Source organism: Terrapene carolina, unplaced genomic scaffold (assembly GCF_002925995.2).
Source record: "Terrapene carolina triunguis isolate 2854851 unplaced genomic scaffold, T_m_triunguis-2.0 Scaffold389, whole genome shotgun sequence".
NCBI lineage: Eukaryota > Metazoa > Chordata > Testudines > Emydidae > Terrapene > Terrapene triunguis.
In genome coordinates this window covers 7,170-25,357 of record NW_020664740.1, presented here as the reverse complement: position 1 = coordinate 25,357, position 18,188 = coordinate 7,170, and the positions used below count along the sequence as shown (strand labels likewise).

General features: G+C 44.1%; 1 gene segment (V, D, J or C); it reads left to right on the top strand.

Annotated features, from left to right (window-relative positions):
* The first annotated feature begins 573 nt into the window (after positions 1-573).
* LOC113407789 lies at positions 574-17,811 on the top strand. The segment is given in 4 exon segments: positions 574-622; positions 1,122-1,448; positions 2,806-2,926; positions 17,796-17,811. Coding segments are annotated over 4 exon segments (513 nt in total).
* Positions 17,812-18,188: the final 377 nt, after the last annotated feature.

Here is an 18,188-nt window from a genome sequence, read left to right as displayed (position 1 = left end):
TTAAATACCAGATTGAAGCAAAGGACAGACTTGGAGAGGGATGGAAATTTTCTGACAAAATGGTTTTTCATTGGAAAACATCAATTCAGCAGAACTGAAACTTTTCGCAGTGTGGGTGAGGATGAGCAGGGATGGCACAGACTGGGCTAATCAGGATTTACCTCTGCTAACTGAGGATTCTCCCTGTTTGAAGACCCTCACCCCCCAGTACTGTTTCTCTGTCAAAGGTGGATCACACCATTTTGTATCACCAGTTGTGAGGAGATCTCCAGTGTAGTTGTGATATTAACCAGAAATCACAATATGCTTAGAACTTTTATTCCTTGTAATCCCAAGTAAATGTCATTTTAACACAGACCCTTGTACCCAGGAGCGACTGTTGAACTTGCCTATGTCACCCATGGCCCTTTCACTTCCCTTTTTGTACATGTTCATGGACCAGGTGTGAATTTTCATCTCTGAACCCAATTTGCATATTTCACACCCTTCCCCTGTGGTGCTGAATTGTTATAAATGCTCCGTATCACTCGTTACAGTTTGTTGATCAGCACTGGACCACTCAGACGTATCAAGATGATCTCGCAGGCTCAGCTCACCTGGCTGTTAGTGCTCTGGATTCAGGGTAAGGATTAAACCCAGAAGGAATTTGTAAAAATGATCCTTTGAAAAGCTTAAAAGAACGAGAAATGTTGTACATTGTAGATTATAGTTTATGGGTCAATCAAAATCCATTTAGTTAGCTAGCTCTTTGTGGCAGGGACTGTCACTTATTGTTTGTACAGCATCTGGCACAAACGGACCAAAACTGTTAGAGGCATTCAGGGATTACCAAAATATTAATGTTAAATAATAAACGGTTGCCAGGAATTACTCTGATTTATGAAAATCTGTATCTTATTTTAGCTGTAATTAAGACAAAGAGGTTTGAGAAAATTACGAGCCGTAGGCAAAAGGGCTAGAATGAAACAGTGTCTGGTGCTCAATGTTACCATCATGCCCAGCTGACTAGGAAGAGTCATTGTGTAAAGATTCACATGGGAATATATTAAAGGCACAATGTTGTTTAGTTTGATTGACTAGATCTGTATTTGTATTAACTTCTAGTCTCTTTGTGAATTCAGGCTCCAGTGGGCAGATTGTGATGACTCAGACTCCAGAATCCCTGGCAGTGTCTCCTGGAGACAGAGTCACCATCAACTGCAAAGCCAGTTCCAGCGTCACGGGTGGTAGCACTCATTACATAGCCTGGTACCAACAGAAATCAGGACAAGCTCCAAAGCTCCTTATCTACTATGCTTCCACGCGTGCCACTGGGATCCCAGACCGGTTCACAGGCAGTGGGTCTGGAACCGATTTCACTCTCACAATCAGCAACGTTCAAGCTGAAGATTTTGGAGATTATTACTGTCAGCAAGGCTATAGCTCACCTCTCACAGTGATACAGACCAGTACAAAAACCTCCCTGTTCCGTTCCATTCTGTGTAACAGCTGTTTCCTTCAAACAGCTGCTTTCTCAGTGCAAATGCTACACGTTATTTGGGTGCAAACTTTCAGCCCCAGAAACACATATACCTGCCCTCTCCACACTGTAATACACATAAATTAGCAGAGAGGCTGCTGCAAGAGAATCTTCCCTCCACACAGAAGCATTTTTAACTTGTCCACAACCACAGTGGCATTTTGTTTATTTCTGGCTTTAAGTTACTTTACTCGCCTCCTAATTACTGTCCTCTGGTGTCTGTGCCTTCTCGTGGGGGGACAGCTTGTGTGCTCTAACGATCCCCAGCGTCTGTGTCGGCGGGGGCTTTTTGCTCCTGGTAGATTCAGCCATGCCAGATTGGCCTGTGGGGGAGGGACCAGACAAAACAGACACCCTGGTCCTCCAGTTGGGGGTTAGGCACAGGGCTAAAAACCCTGTCCCGTAAAAAACAAAATACGTTACGGAAACAGTGATGGAGAAATCGACCATTATTGTGTGTGATGGCTTTCAGGAGTCAACAACCTATATTACTGCCAGTGGTGAAAGCCAAACGGAAGCCACTGGCATGAAGACTGAAGTGCTCAACACCAAGACAAAAAACAAACTTGTTTTTTGGAACGTATGGACAATGTACGAAACAGGAAAGCTAGCTCAGGTCCCAGCAGAGATGAGACGCTACAGCTTCCAGATCCTGGGTGTCAGCGAGAGCAGATGGACAGGATCAGAAAGATTATCAACAGCCTCAGGAGAAACTTTGCTTTTTTCTGGATGGGATGATGGACAACACCATGAGGGGGTTTCTGTCCTTTTTAAGAAGGGAGTGGAGCATTTCCTGCTTGAATGGAAATCCATCAGCAGCAGACTTATGAGAGCCGGACTGAAAGGAAAACATAATAATATCACAGTGATTCAGTGCTGTGCTCTGACAAATGACAGTGATGAAGTAGTAAAGGACAAATTCTACCTTACATTACAGGCAGAGTTAGAGAGAGTACCACGCCATGACCTAACTATTGTCATGGGAGACCTGAATGCCAAGGTCGGTAAGGAGAATACAAACGACAGAGCAATGGGAAGACATGGGTGTGGCGCCATGAATGAAAATGGAGAAAGTTTTCTTGACGTCTGTAATATGAATGACCTAGTCATCGGCGGAACTCTATTTAAACATCTTGAAATTCACAAGCTGACATGGGGTTCTCCAAATGGCAGAGATAAGAACCAGATTGACCATATCATGATCAATGGCAAATGGCGACGCTCACTGACAGATGTGAAAGTGAGAAGGGGTGCAGATGTTGGCAGTGACCACCACCTTCTGACAGCCTCCATCAAGCTAAAACTGAGAAGTGTGGGTCCACCAAACAAGGGACATAGACATTATGACATTGACAAGCTAAAGTCCCCTGAAATACAGAAAGCCTTCATTCTGCAGCTAAAGAACAGGTTTCAGGCACTTGCAGACCTTGATGAAGAGGAGGGGAATGCAGATGAGGAGATCAACTAGAAGTGGGACAAAGTAACAGCAATTTATCTAGGCTACAGGCAGAAGAGAAGGAAGGAGTGGATTACACCCAGCACATGGAATGCTATAGAAACCAAACAAGCCCTGAAGAAAAACGTTTTAGACATGAAATCCCAGAAGCTAATAGACAAATACCACGAGCAGTATAGCAAGGCACACCAGGAGGTCAAACGCTTTGTGAGAGTGGACAAATGGCATTATATTGATAATCTGGCAACACAAGCAGAAGATGCAGCTGCTTGTGGTGAACAAGGAATCTACAAAATGACGCGGCTTATAAGTTGTAAACGGCAGACACCAACAAACACTCATCAGGGACAAACAAGGACACCTACTAACAACTGAAAAAGAACAAAAATGCGCTGGACAGAGCATTTCAAAGAATTGCTGAACATGGAGCCACCTAAAGAGGAAGCAAACATCCAGGAGGCAGAAAAAGATCTTGATATCAACACAGACACCCCAATTAAGAAAGAGATCATTCAAGCCATCAAATCCTTAAAAAAATGGGAACGCTCCCAGCACGGATAACTTGAATGGAGAATTGTTCAAGGTAAATCTTGAGTTAGCAGCATCTATCCTGGCCCCCGTCTGGGAAAAAGTGCCCGATGAGAAGACCAATGAGGTTATAGTGAAGATACCAAAGAAAGGAACTCTCCCTGATTGTAATAACTGGCATGGTAACACACTTTTATTTGTGCCAAGCAAGTATCATGTAAGATCATAGTCCAGCGTATATCAGAGGCAGTCGATAGCGTTCTCAGAAAAGAGCAAGCTGGTTTTCGGAAAGGGCGTGGATGCACAGATAAGATCTTCACTCTACGAAACATAATAGAGAAATGCTTAGAATGGCAACGGCAACTCTACATAAATTTCATAGACTTTGCGAAAGCTTTTGATAGCATTCACAGGACCAGCCTACACTGCATTCTTCAGGTATATGGAATCCCTATCTGTATAATCAACATCATCAAAAGCTTTTATTTCAATTTTACAGCAGTGTTGATCACAGTGAGCTAGTTTTGAACTCAAAACAGGAGTACGTCAGGGGTGTGTCATGTCTGAAAACCTCTTCAACATTGCCATCGACTGGATAATGCAGCAAAAGACATGCCAAGAGTCATTAAATGGACACCCTTTTCATCTCTTGAAAAACTGGACTTTGCAGATGATGTCGCTCTCCTATCACATACCCAATACCATATACAAGAGAAAACAACTCGACTCAACACACTCAGCCAGCAAATTGGACTGAAAGTCAACTGCAATAAGACAGATAACATTACCTTTAATGTTGCCTCACCTCACCAGTATGGATAGAGGATTATGTTCTCACCAATGTAGAAACATGCACATATTTGGGCAGCACCATCAGCCAGGATGGAGGATCAAACCAGGACACCCGGAAGAAAATCAATAAAGCCAGGAACACCTTCAGGAGCTTAAATACAGTCTGGAAATCATCAACATAGAAAACTAAAAGCAAACTCAAGATTTATCAGAGCTGCGTACTTTCAACATTACTTTATAGTGCAGAATGCTGGGAAATGAGAAAGTATGACATGTCCAAACAGAACAATCTCAACCAAGATCTAGTCACACAGTGCAGCCAAGAGGATCTGAGCACCATCATTGCCAGGAGGCGTTGGAGATGGATTGGCCATGTGCTTCGGACGGAAACTGATTCCATCACCAGAGTGGCAAAAAGATGGACACCTGAAGGCAAGCAAAAACAAGGGAGCCCAAAAAAAACATGGTGAAGAGCTGTGGAAGCCAAGCTGAAAAACCTGGGGCACAGCTGGGGAACCACTGAAAGACTTGCCAGAAACAGACAGGAGTGGAGGAGCTTCATTGCCACCCTAAAGCGCGCCAGAGGCGATATGGGAACATAATGATGATGAATTACTGCCCTAAAAAGACTGCAAGCATTTCAGGTCAGCCCAGTGCTTTACAGATAGTTTTGCTGGGGTAGGAAGCAGAAGTGATGCCCTGAGCTCTACAGCTTCCAGATGTTGGACAGGAACAACTCAACTCATCATCTAGTGACCCACTCTGGTAGATGCCTGGTATGACAGGAGATGGAACCCAGGCAGTTTCCCTGTAAGAGGAAACATAGTAGAAATGCAGGGCCTTGGAGAGGGGAAGGACAGTTGTACCTAAGAAGTGAGATAGGGAGTTCCAGGGGAAACAACATAACTAACATTATAAGTGAATCACTGAGAAGAGACACACGGGCAGCTCAGAGATGTGGAGAATGGATCCAGTCCCCTTTCCATTGGGTCTGCCAGTGAACTCCAGTGGGAACCTCCTAAAACCTTCACAAACCTTCACACAGTAGCTAAGCACAAACATTTCCAGCTGAAAGGTGCAAAGAAATAGCAGGAAATAATGTTGTTAGCATCCAGGCAACTAGGATTTAGACTGAAAGATCTTTCTTAAGTGTAACATTAGCTTCAGTGCCTGGCCATGCAGTATAATGCTCATGTAATCATTTATAACACAATCTAGGTGAGTGTGATAGATCACACATCTATGTTCATTTAGATTTTGGTTGTTGTTTCAGCCACCAGAATCCCTTCCAATATTTCCAGGAAACAGAGGCACCATTGACTGCAAGGCCAGTAGAAGCATTATCAATGCTTTAGAAGGGAACCAGCAGAAATTCACACAAAATCCTAATATTCTTATTTATCTTGCTTGTCTTGCCACTGGGATTCCCACCCCTTTCAATGGCAGTAACCAGGAGTATGATTTCACCTTCACAACCAGCTGAAGATGATGGAGATTACAATTGTCAACAAGGTTATGATACTCCTTGCAAAATGATACAACCAATACGTAACCCTCCCTCAGCTGTTCTGTTCAGTGTATCAGTTCCTACTACTTCCCACTGAGATCTGCGGGGACAGGTTTAGTTCTCTCAATGAAATCGATGAGAGCAGGATCGGCGCCATAGGATCCACAACAAAAATCTTAAATCTTCTTGCTTAATTCCAACCTGCTTTCTTCAATTGAGCTTCTTGAGTCTCTTATTTAGCTTAAATAAGAGATGGTTAAAGGGTCACTTGATTACAGTCTGTAAGTACGTACATGGAGATAAAATATTTGATAATGGGCTCTTCAATCTAGCAGAGAAAGGTAGAATATGATCCAATGGCTGGAAGCTAGACAAATTCAGACGGGAAATAAGGCATACATTTCTAACACTGAATGTTATTTACCTTTGGAACAATTTACCAAAGGTCGTGATGGATTCTCCATCACTGATGATTTGTAAATCAAGATTGGATGTTTTTCTAAAAGTTCTGCTCTAGGAACTATTTTGAGGCAGTTCTATGGGCAGATGTTATACAGGAGAGTCAGACTTGATGATCAAAATGGTCCCTTCCAACCTTGGAATCTATTAATCTTTCTAGAGGAATATAACCGAGTGTAACTGAGATCAGAATCAGGCCCATTGACTTTCATGGGAGTTACCTGTATCTGGCCATGGTAGAATCTGTCCCTATATGTCTAAGGGCTGAGCCTCTGACACAATGGATGAGACGGGAGGCTTAGCATACTCAGAACTACCTGATCTTTCTTTCCTTCTCTGAGCGGTTATAAAACGTTGTGTCTCACTCTCCATCATTTAATGATCAGCCCTGGACAGCTCAGATGCATTAGAATGATCTCCCAGGCTCAGTTCATCTGGTTGTTAGTGCCGTGGATCCAGGGTAAAAATTAAACCAAGAGGGAACAGGACAAATTAAAAGTATAATTGGCCTTTAAAGGAAAATGAAAAAAGAGTCAGAACTCTAGTCTATCAAGTCCTGAATATTCCTCAGAGTTGCACCAGCTTCTGATTGCCTCTGTCTCATTTCAAATTGGAAAGAGAGAAAGAACATTTTCAGATGTAAAGGCCTGATCCAAAACCTGGGGAAGTCAGTGGGGCCCAGATCCACCGAGGGACTATTGTGTGAGATTCTCACTCTCTCTCTCTGGCTCAACTAATATTTAATTATTGCACTAAAGTGGAACAAGTTCAACAAGAGAGTAAGAGAGACCCACATCAAAACATCCCATAGCCCCGTGGTCAAGTGAACTAAGCTACTTTACACCAGTGGAGGATCAATCCCTTATAATCACTGCTAATAAACGGTGCTGCACTTAAAGCTGGATGTTACAGTGCAAGTCTAGCAGCTTCTTAACGAGCGTACAAAGTGCAGAAATTATAGATCTCAGCTCTACAAATGAATGAGCCATCCAGTAAATAAAAGTCCAAAGCAGCAAACACTGTTATAATAAAATCAAAGCTGACCTTTTAAAAAAGTACCTACTTCACTATCTTAACCTGTTGAAATGTTGATATTAACATGTTAGAATGGAGGTCATTCACATCGACACTTGTCTGGTTAGCAAGTATCTAAAAGAATTCCAGCATATCCTCCTATATCTTTATATGTGTGAGCATCAGGCCAAAATCTCTGCAAGCCTACATCCACTGAAGTCAATGCAATCACGGCATCTGAGAACGTGGCCCATTATATTCAATGTATTATTTCAAACCCTTCAAATAGCGCTACAGAACATTGTCATGGCCACTAGATGGCAACACTTACCCATGCTGTTCTGCAGCATCTGAAATTTCAGCTAAGTCGTTTATAACAAAGTTAACATGATAGTAAAACCACTCCACCCACTTGGAAGGAATGCAGATAAATCAGATGTGCCTACCCCACCCTCATCAGTTCTGCTCTTAATTATTCTCACCCCCTCCTCCCAGCCTTCCCAACATCCAAGGGACATGACGGGTGGACAGAGGTGTAATTTAACCTCCCTCCTTCGCTCTCACTGAAAATGTCTGGTGCCAACAGGAACCTGGACAAGCACCTACTCTCCTTAGTTCCTATTCTGCCTCCTGTCCCTTGGGAATCCCAGACCAGTTCAGTTTTAGTGAGTCTGACCCTGATGAAACTCCCACAACCAGTAGACTCAAACAGATGATGCGGGAGTTCATTACTGTCAGCATTACCATGGTCCCCAGCGCTTTCTGCAGCCTCTTTCTGTCATTACTTTAAAACGTCTCAACTCACAAACTGCAAATCTCAAATCTCTGTTTCTGTTGAATGGAAAATACTCCACATTAGTCTAATGTTAAATTCAGCCCAGCCTCCCAACGTCTCTGTTAACTGTAAACTGTGAGAAGAGTTAGATTAATAGAAAAATCCCTGCATATGTAATAAACACTCAGATTGTCTTGACAGGCTATTTATTTTTTTACATTTTGCTTAAAAGGCACCCTCTGCTTCTTCTAGCCCAATCAGTAATCCATTCTGTAACTGCTAAGCCCAGAACTTTGAGAAAGACTTTGGGTTTCCGTAAGTAGAACAGGTCGTGTGTGGTCAGTATGGGAGCTAGAGAACTAGGCTATGCCCAGAAACCTCAGTAGAGCTTCCCCTTTACATCCACAATAACAGAGTGCCTGTCTCTGCTCTACTCTGTCACATGACAACACTATTCTGCTCCCATCAGTTGACACAATGGAGGAAAAATTAGAGAGAGAAGAAAGGTTTGAGAAAAAACATTTTTGCTATTAGCCAATTTAAATTTAATAAAACCCTAACAAACAAGGCCTAGATCCATCTGAGTTAAGATGACATAAACTGGAAGTAAGTCCATTGACTTTGGCTCCTAAGGACAGCATGAAACTCTACATTGACAGTCCATCAAATACGCCACAGACAGGATCCCATCATTTAGATTTTCCTTCCTCTTAACCTGTAAAAACATGTAAAAGGGAAGAAACATGCAGTAGCTAGCAGTCATCATGACTGATGAGTTAGAGTGTCCCAGCACCCCTGGGACCCAGTAGGTCTGTGTAGCAAAACCCCTTAGAAATTATATGTGCTATGAAGTAACATACTTAGTGCTTATCTACTGCTCTCTGTGCACAGATCTCAAAGTGCTATCAGTACAGGGTCACTGTTGTTACTAATAAGGAAGCTGAGACAGGGACAGGGGAAGGCACTTAGACAAGCTCTCCCAGCAATTGAGTGGCAGAGCTCATTGTCTGTCCAACTTGAATACCAGCAAAAAAGCATTCAGTGACATAATTCAGCCTGATGCAACATTAACTCTTCCACAGCTCCTGTGTTGTGGGGAAAAGCCCTTGGAAGTCCGGGTTCCAGACGACGGTGGCCAGGGGAAGCCTTGGCATCCCAGTGGGTCAGGGCTGAGGGACAAGAGCAGACTGCCCTGGAGCCAGCACAGAAGCATGGATTCCCCCGCACACTGATGACCCCAACCGATGGGCATCCCCCAGGATGTGCTGAAATCTTGGGCTGGATGTACTGCCTCTTCTACAACGGACCCTGGCAACTGAATAGATTGGGAAGAGCTCTAGAGAAGGATCCTTGCACCTTTCTTCAGAAAAATCTCTAGTTGTTTAGATCCCGTTCAACTCACTGTCTCTTAAAGCCCCTAATATACCACTTCTCCGCCCAGGAAGAATTATAACTACATGGGATGATTCACTGTGAAATTAAAGATCCTTGTGAAGACCCCTCTGTGAATCTGCTGAAGGCCCAAGCTACCGATGGGGCCACGACACACACATTGGAGACAGACACTGGAGATCCACATCCACACTGGAAGTTGATTTGACGATTATCTCCTTCATAGAGAGAGCAACCAATCATAATAGTCACATTCCACAGACAAACTCTTCCATCATTTGGAGCCGTTCATATCTGGGATTTCGGTACAGGACCAACTCTAATCTAAACACTGCAAATACAGGGCAAAGATCTATGACTCTTAGACCTGAGCTACACTTAACACTTCTCACAGCACAGCTGTGCCAGTCTGGGTGTGATTTTTCACCAACATAGCTACGTTACTATAAAACCCAGTGTAAATGCAATTATGCAGGCCTAGAACTGTTGTGGCCAGTATAGATGATGTCCCTTAGGGAACTGGTGTAAACTGTGCTGGCAGAAGCACTTTTATGCTGGGAGAAGCTGCATCCACACTAGGAGGATTTACCAATATAGTTTGACAGGTATAGCTCTGCCAGCAAAACTTTTCTAATGTAGACAAAGCCAAACTCACTGTAAAGATGAGATGATGTTAATAAGAAATTAGATGATATGAGATGTTGTTATAGGACAAGAGATGTTAAGCTGAGTTGTATGATGCAGTATATTGTGGGATGAAGACCAGATTACTAGGTGCACAGACACACAGTCTTGGACTCCTGGACAGACACTCCATCCAGATAGGTCACTTGGATCTCTGTGGGGTGGTTGAATTCGAAGGGTCATTGGTTGGCTCCTTAGGAGAGAGGGCGCAGGATCACAGAAGAGGTTGGAGAGCTAGACTGTGATTGGGAAGGGAAGCGCTGCTGGGCTCTTATAAGATCACACTTTCCCTCTGGCAGTAGGATGCAGAGAAAACTCTTATGTTACTATAGTGCTTATTCTGGTTAAATAAAAGCTTAGTAGTTTTTCAAACCCAGAAGTGGGAGGCCCTGAAGGGATCTTGTTCACAGGCAAGTGTCCTGAGAGGAAGATTAGAGGGTTAAAAGGGCTGTTGAACAAGTTGTGTGTCCTGGAACTGGAAGATCAGGACACACACACTGAGTGGTATCTCACCTCACAAGCAGTCCCACTGATATCAATAGAAGGGATAGCAAAAACAAGCTTCTCAGGTTCTGGCTCAAAGTTACCAACGATACGGACACACACACTGGGTATTAAAGCCATGTTGATAATAAGGCCAAAGCCAAGTCCATGTGTGCAATACTCAGCTCCATCAACAGGAGCTGCACTCTGAGGCTGAGGGCTATACAAGGCCCTTTCTTTGCACTGGGGCACAGGGAATGGACCTTTACACAGAGTGGCTGCTTTGCATGCTTCCACCCACAGGACGATTCCTTGCAATGCAGGGCACATATAAAAGTGTTATTTGCTAGACTTGCAACCTTAGATTCTCACTGTCTGTCAGACTAGAGGGACCAAAATGATTTCACAGACTCATCTCATCTTTCTCCTAGTGCTCTGGATTCAGGGTAAGAACATCAAGGGAGATATTAGATTAAGATGATAATCTCTCACCAGTGTTTATCGTAGATTTCTTCATCAAACGTACCTTAATTCTTCATCCCATGAGATCACAGGCAGATATATTTCTAGTGGACACAAGCAATGAAACTAGGTGGTTAAATGAAAATTAGACACTACATATTCGTAGTATAATTTTTTTATAATAGTATTTCATTTGGCTGGTCTTATAATGTTTTTTCTCTCATCCAGATGCCAGTGGGCAGACTGTGATAACTCAGACTCCAGAATCCCTGGCAGTGTCTCCAGGAGACAGAGTCACCATCAACTGCAAAGCCAGTTCCAGTGTTAGCAGCTACATGTCCTGGTACCAACAGAAATCAGGACAAGTTCCTAAGCTCCTCATATATGGCGCTTCCACCCGTGTCTCTGGTGTTCCAGACCGGTTCAGTGGCCGTGGATCTGACACTGACTTCACTTTCACAATCAGCCGCGTAGAAGCTGATGATGCTGGAGATTATTATTGTCAAGGCTATAACTCTCACAGTGATACAGACCAATACAAAAACCTCCCTGCTTTCTTCAGTTTCTGTTCCTTACTGTAACAGCTGTTGCCTGTAGAAAGTCAGAGTGTTCTCTCCAACTGCTGCTGCCTCAAATTGACGTAGTGTCCGTGAATTTCAGACACCTCACCCCAATGTCCATGTCTTCCTTCCATTTCTACAACTCCCTCACTGCAGTAGCGCAAAGACTGGAATTTACAGGGTGATTCTTAATATACTCAGTGGCTTCCTTTTAACTATTGAGGAGCTCTTATAGGCTGGATCCAATTTCCTACCAACAGTACAAAACAAGATCAATATATAAAGCATCCAGAAATTGTGTGAGCAGAGTGACTGCCTGCCTCCCCATACAAGCAGGGCCGGCTCTAGGATTTTTGCCGCCCAAAGCAAAAACAATTTTGGCCGCCCCCTTCCCCCCGTTTTTTAATTACCCCCATCCCCGGCCCCGCCTCAACTCCGCCCCTTCCCCAAATCCCCAGCCCTGCCTCCTCCCCCCAGGCTCTCAAGCCTAGGAGGGAGGGAGGAGCAGCAGCGGCGCGTGAAACAACTGTTTTGCGCGCCACGGCCGCTCGGGATAAAGGACTGCAGGCTGTGGCTAGTAGTAAATCATCACACCTCCCCTGCCTTCCCTGGGCCCTTCCCCAGATAGCCCCGACGCACTGACATGCCTAGATTCCCTGCAGAGATGGTAGCATTTCAGTGTATGGCTTAATAGAAACACAGAATGAACAATAATAGTATTTGCTAAGGTCAGAGCACTGACCAGACAAACCCTCCCAATAGCACTATCATCCCATTTTACAGAAGGAGTCACTGAGACAGAACGGTTCAGGAATAAGTCTAGAAGAAGTTTATGAGGTCTATTTCCCATCTCATCCACTAACTCACTAGGCACCCTTGGATGCAACATTTCTCTCTGCCTCAGTTTACTCATCTTCTAAAACAAAGATCTCCCCTATTTACAACGTATGCTCCTCAGGACAGGGACGCCAACACTTAATTACTCATCGGTTGTTGGATAGAATTGTTTAGCATTTAGCTCCTTTTCCACAAACATGCATCTGAATTTACCTTTTAAAGGGAGAAGAAAATAGCTCATTGGGTCAAAATTATTTTTTTACTAATATTGCTGATTTCATCAAATAGGTTAAATATCAGACTGAAGCAAAGGAGAAACTTGGAGAGGGATGGGAATTTTCTGACAAAATGGTTTTTCATTGGAAAACATCAATTCAGCAGAACTGAAACTTTTCACAGTTTAGATGAGGATGAGCAGGAATGGCACTGACTGGGCTAATCAGGATTTACCTTTGCTAACTGAGGATTCTCCCTGCTTGAAGACCCTCACCCCCCAGTACTGTTTCTCTGTCAAAGGTGGATCACACCACTTTGTATCACAAGTTGTGAGGAGATCTCCAGTGTAGCTGTGATATTAACCAGCATCCCAGAAATCACAATATGCTGAGAACTTTTATTCTTTGTAATCCCAGACAAATGTCATTTTAACAGAGACACTTGTACCCAGGAGTGACTGGTTGAACTTGCCTATGTCACCCACGGTCCTTTCACTTCCTTTTTTGTACATGTTCATGGACCAGGTGTGAATTTTCATCTCTGAACCTATTTGCATATTTCACACCCTTCCCCTGTGGTGCTGAACTGTTATAAACGCTCCGTGTCACTCGTTACAGTTTGTTGATCAGCACTGGGCCACTCAGACATATCAAGATGATCTCACAGGCTCAGCTCATCTGGCTGTTAGTGCTCTGGATCCAGGGTAAGGATCAAACCCAGAAGGAATTTGATGAATTAAAAGTAAAATGATCCTTAGAAAAGCTTAAAAGAACTAGAAACGTTGTACATTGTAGATTATAGTTTATGGGTCAATCAAAATCCATTTAGTTAGTTAGCTCTTTGTGGCAGGGACTATCACTTATTGTTTGTACAGCATCTGGCAGAAATGGACCAAAACTGTTAGAGGTGTTCAGGGATTACCAAAATATTAATGTTAGGGAATAAACAGGTGCCAGGACTGACTCTGATTTATGAAAATCTTTAACTTATTTTAGCTGGAATTAAGACAAAGATGTTTGAGAAAATTATGAGCCATAGTCAAAACAGTTAGAATGAAACAGTGTCTGGAGCTCAATGTTAGCATCATGCCCAGCTGAGTAGGGAGAGTCATTGTGTAAAGACGCACATGGGAATATTTTACAGACACAATGTCGTTGAGTTTGATTGACTAGATCTGTACTTGTGTTAACTTCTAGTCTCTTTGTGAATTCAGGCTCCAATGGGCAGACTGTGATGACTCAGACTCCAGAATCCCTGGCAGTGTCTCCAGGAGACAGAGTCACCATCAACTGCAAAGCCAGTGCAGGCATTACAGGTGCTTATACCTACTTAGCCTGGTACCAACAGAAATCAGGAAAAGCGCCTAAACTCCTTATCTACTATGCTTCCACACGTGCCACTGGGATCCCAGACCGGTTCACAGGCAGTGGATCTGGAACCGATTTCACTCTCACAATCAGCAATGTTCAAGCTGAAGATGCTGGAGATTATTATTGTCAGCAAGGCTATAGCTCACCTCTCACAGTGATATAGACTAATACAAAAACCTCCCTGTCCGTTCCATTCTGTGTCACAGCTGCTTCCTTCAAACAGCCGCCTTCTCAGTGCAAATGCTACACGTTATTCGGGGGCAAACTTTCAGCCCCAGAAACACACATACCTGCTGTCTCAACCATGTAATACACATAATTTAGCAGACAGTCTGTTGCTAGAGAATCTTCCCTCCACACAGAATAGTTTTTAACTTCTCCAAAACCACAGTGGCCTTTTTTTATTTCTGGCTTTAAATTACTTTACTCGCCTCCTAATTACTGTCCTCTAGTGTCCGTCCCTTGTTGTGGGGGGACAGCTTGTGTGCTCTAACGATCCCCAGAGTCTGCGCCGGCGGGGGCTTTTTGCTCCTAGTAGGTTCAACCATGCCGGATTGGTCTGTGGGGGAGGGGCCAGACAAAACAAACACCCTGGTCCTCCAGGTTGGGGGTTAGGGACAGGGCCAACCCTGTCCTGTAAAAAATATATATATATTACGGAAACAGCGACAGAGAAATTACTATGTGTGATGGCTTTCGGGAGTCAAGGACCTGTATAACTACCAGTGGTGAATGCTGAAAGGAAGCCACTGGCATGAAGACTGAAGTGCTCAACATCAAGACAAAAACCAAACTTGGTTTTTGGAACGTACGGACAATGTACGAAATAGGGAAGCTAGCTCAGGTCAAAGCAGAGATGAGACGCTACAGCTTACACATCCTGGGTGTCAGTGAGAGCAGATGGATGGGATCAGAAAGATTAACAACAGCCTCAGGAAAAACTTTGCTGTATTCGGGATGGGATGATGGACAACACTATGAGGGTGTGGCCATCCTTTTGAAGAAAGGAGTGGAGCATTCCCTGCCTGAATGGAAATCCAGCAGCAGCAGACTTACGACAGCCAGACTGAAAGGAAAACATAATATCACCCTGATTCAGTGCTATGCTTCCACAAATGACAATGATGAAGAAGTAAAGGACAAATTCTACCTTACATTACAAGCAGAGTTATAGACAGTACCACGCCAATACCTAACTATTGTCATGGGAGACCTGAATGCCAAGCTCGGTAAGAAGAACACAAACAACGACAGAGCAATGGGAAGACATGGGTGTGGAAGCATGAATGAAAATGGAGAGAGGCCTGTTAGTTTCTGGAATAGGAATGACCCAGTCATCGGCGGAACCCTATTTCAACATCGTGAAATGCACAAGCTGACATGGTGTTCTGCAAATGGCAGAGATCAGAGCCAGATTGACCATATCATGATCAATGGCAAATGGCGACACTCACTGACAGATGTGAAAGTGAGAAGGGGTGCAGATGTTGGCAGCGACCACCACCTTGTGATAGCCTCCATCAAGCTAAAACTGAGAAGTGTGGGTCCAAACAAAGGACATAGACATTATGACATTGACAAGGTAAAGTCCCCTGAAGTAGAGAAAGCCTTCATACTGCAGTTAAAGAACAGGTTTCAGGCACTTGCAGACCTTGATGAAGAGGAGGGGTATGCAGATGAGGAGATCAACAAGAAGTGGGACAAAGTAACAGCAATTTAGCTAGGCTACAGGCAGAAGAGAAGGAAGGAGTGGATTACACCCAGCACATGGAACACCATAGAAACCAGATGAGCCCTGAAGAAAAACATTTTAGACACAAAATCCCAGAAGCTAACGGACAAATATCGCAAGCAGTATAGCAAGGCACACTGGGAGGTCAAACGCCTTGTGAGAGCGGACAAACGTCATTATATTAATAATCTGGCAACACAAGCAGAAGACGCAGCTGCTCGTGGTGAACAAGGAACCATCTACAAAATGAGGGGGCTTATCAGTGGTAAATGGCAGACACCAACAAACACTCTCATCAGGGACAAACATTCCTCACTGAAAGGGGCCCTTTTTCTTCCTTATTCTACAGAGGACCCAGCCCTCTCTCTCCACCAGCAGCATTTCGGTGGAGGTTACTGTTATTCCAGTGTTTACACATGAATTTACAGTGTTATGACTCTATAATCACAATGGAAAAAGACAAATTCAGGCATTGTTTGAATTAAAGTGCAGAATTTCAGATGATGGCCAAAGGCAGCCCAAAGAATCTGGTGCTGTACGTTGCCCTTTTAAGTAGATTGGCACTCAAAGCAGACAGCAGCCACCAGCAAGCTCTCTCTGTCCCCCCCCTGGGCCCCTTTCGTTCCCCCCCCCCCCCCCGCAGAGATAGGGTACAGGGACAGGGGAGTGGGAACCCGGACATCAGCACCCCCATTCCCGCCTGCTCTGCATAGCAAGCAGGAGGCTCCGGGGAGCAGCTCCAAGGCAGAGGGCAGGAGCAGCACGGCAGTGGGAGGAGGGACACCTGAAGTGCATCGCACTTGAGAGCTTGCTGGGCCGCCGCCCGGCCGTGCAGCTTAGAGGGACTTAGGTCAGGACTCACCTACAGAGCCGCACCTGACCAAACCACTGTGACCTCCCATGATTCCACACTCCAACGGGGAAATTGTGATGACTCAGACTATAGAATTCCTGTCAGTGTCTCCAGGATACACAGTCATCATCTGCAAGGACAGTTCAAACCTTACCAGAAGCAGCAGAATGAATAACATTTTCACCTGGCACCACTGCAGTATGAACAAGCTCCTAAATTCCTATCTATTATGCTTCCACATTGCAATCTGGGGTCCCAGCCCTGGTCAGTGGCACTGGAACTGGAAGCAATTTCACTCACAGTCCTGAGCTTTAATGTGGGCAGAAGAAGCCCATTCAAAAATTTGCAAATGCTGTAAATTGAACCATGAACATTCCTCAGAGAGCTACAGTAATGGATGAATTTTTACATGTCATTGCAGAGAAATAACAGGGGAAATAATGTTATCAGCAACTGGGTACAAGGTTTTAGATTGAAAAATCCTCCTTAAATGGAACATCAGCATCCCTTCCAGGCTACATGGTGTAACGCACGTGCAATCATTTATGACAGAATATTGTTTTCTGTGATTGATCACACCCCTGTGTTAATTCAGATTATATTTGTAATTTCAGACATCGGGGCAGATTGGGTCAGTATCTCCAGGAAGCAGAGTCACCACTGACTGCCAGGCCGGAGCAGGCATTGCAGTGCTTTAGCCTGCGAACACCAAAAAACTGGGCAAAATCCTAAACTTCAAATGTATCATGCTTGCTATCTTGTCACGGGGATTCCCACCCATTTCAGTGCAATAGATCAGAGTAGGATTTCACCTTCACAATCAGCTGAAGAGGATGGAGATTATTATTATCAATAAGGTTATGATACCCATTGCGTAACGATATACACAATACAAAACCCTTGCTGAGCTGTTCAGTTCAGTGTATCCATTCCTACCTAAGGCCAACCATACCCCGGTTTATGCTCTATTATACCATAGTGCAAGAAACTCTCACACAACAGGCTGCAGCCGCACAAAGCACGTAGAGCACTGCCTAATCTGCACAGAGTACAGTGGCTGTACAACCCAAACAACAGGTGGCATTGCCAGGATGAACGTGTGTGTAGCATGGCCAGCAACTGTGCTGATCTCTCTCTCTCGCATTTGCCTCTCTAGGCAAAATTTAAAATGACCCAACCACAAAAGGAATCCCAAAGGATGGTAGCAGCAGCAGAACCACATGCTCCAGGCAGGTCTCTGACACCATTTATAATCCCGTTGTCATTAGTGAGAGTTGCAAAGATCAGGGACTCTATATGGTCCTGCACCAGGGCACAGAGAAGGGATGTTTCCTGAGTGGCTACTATGCATATTTAACCTCCTTTAAACAAGAAGCTGAACTTCCACAGAACTGACACCAGATGGCCACATTCAACCACCTTTCCAGCATCGCCCATTGGCCGTTCCATGCTTTTGAAAATTAGACAAAATATTTTAGCTGTTAAAATATTGACTGAGGAGTCTAACTTTAAATCTCCGGGAATTGTTACCCCAGAATTTGACATTCCT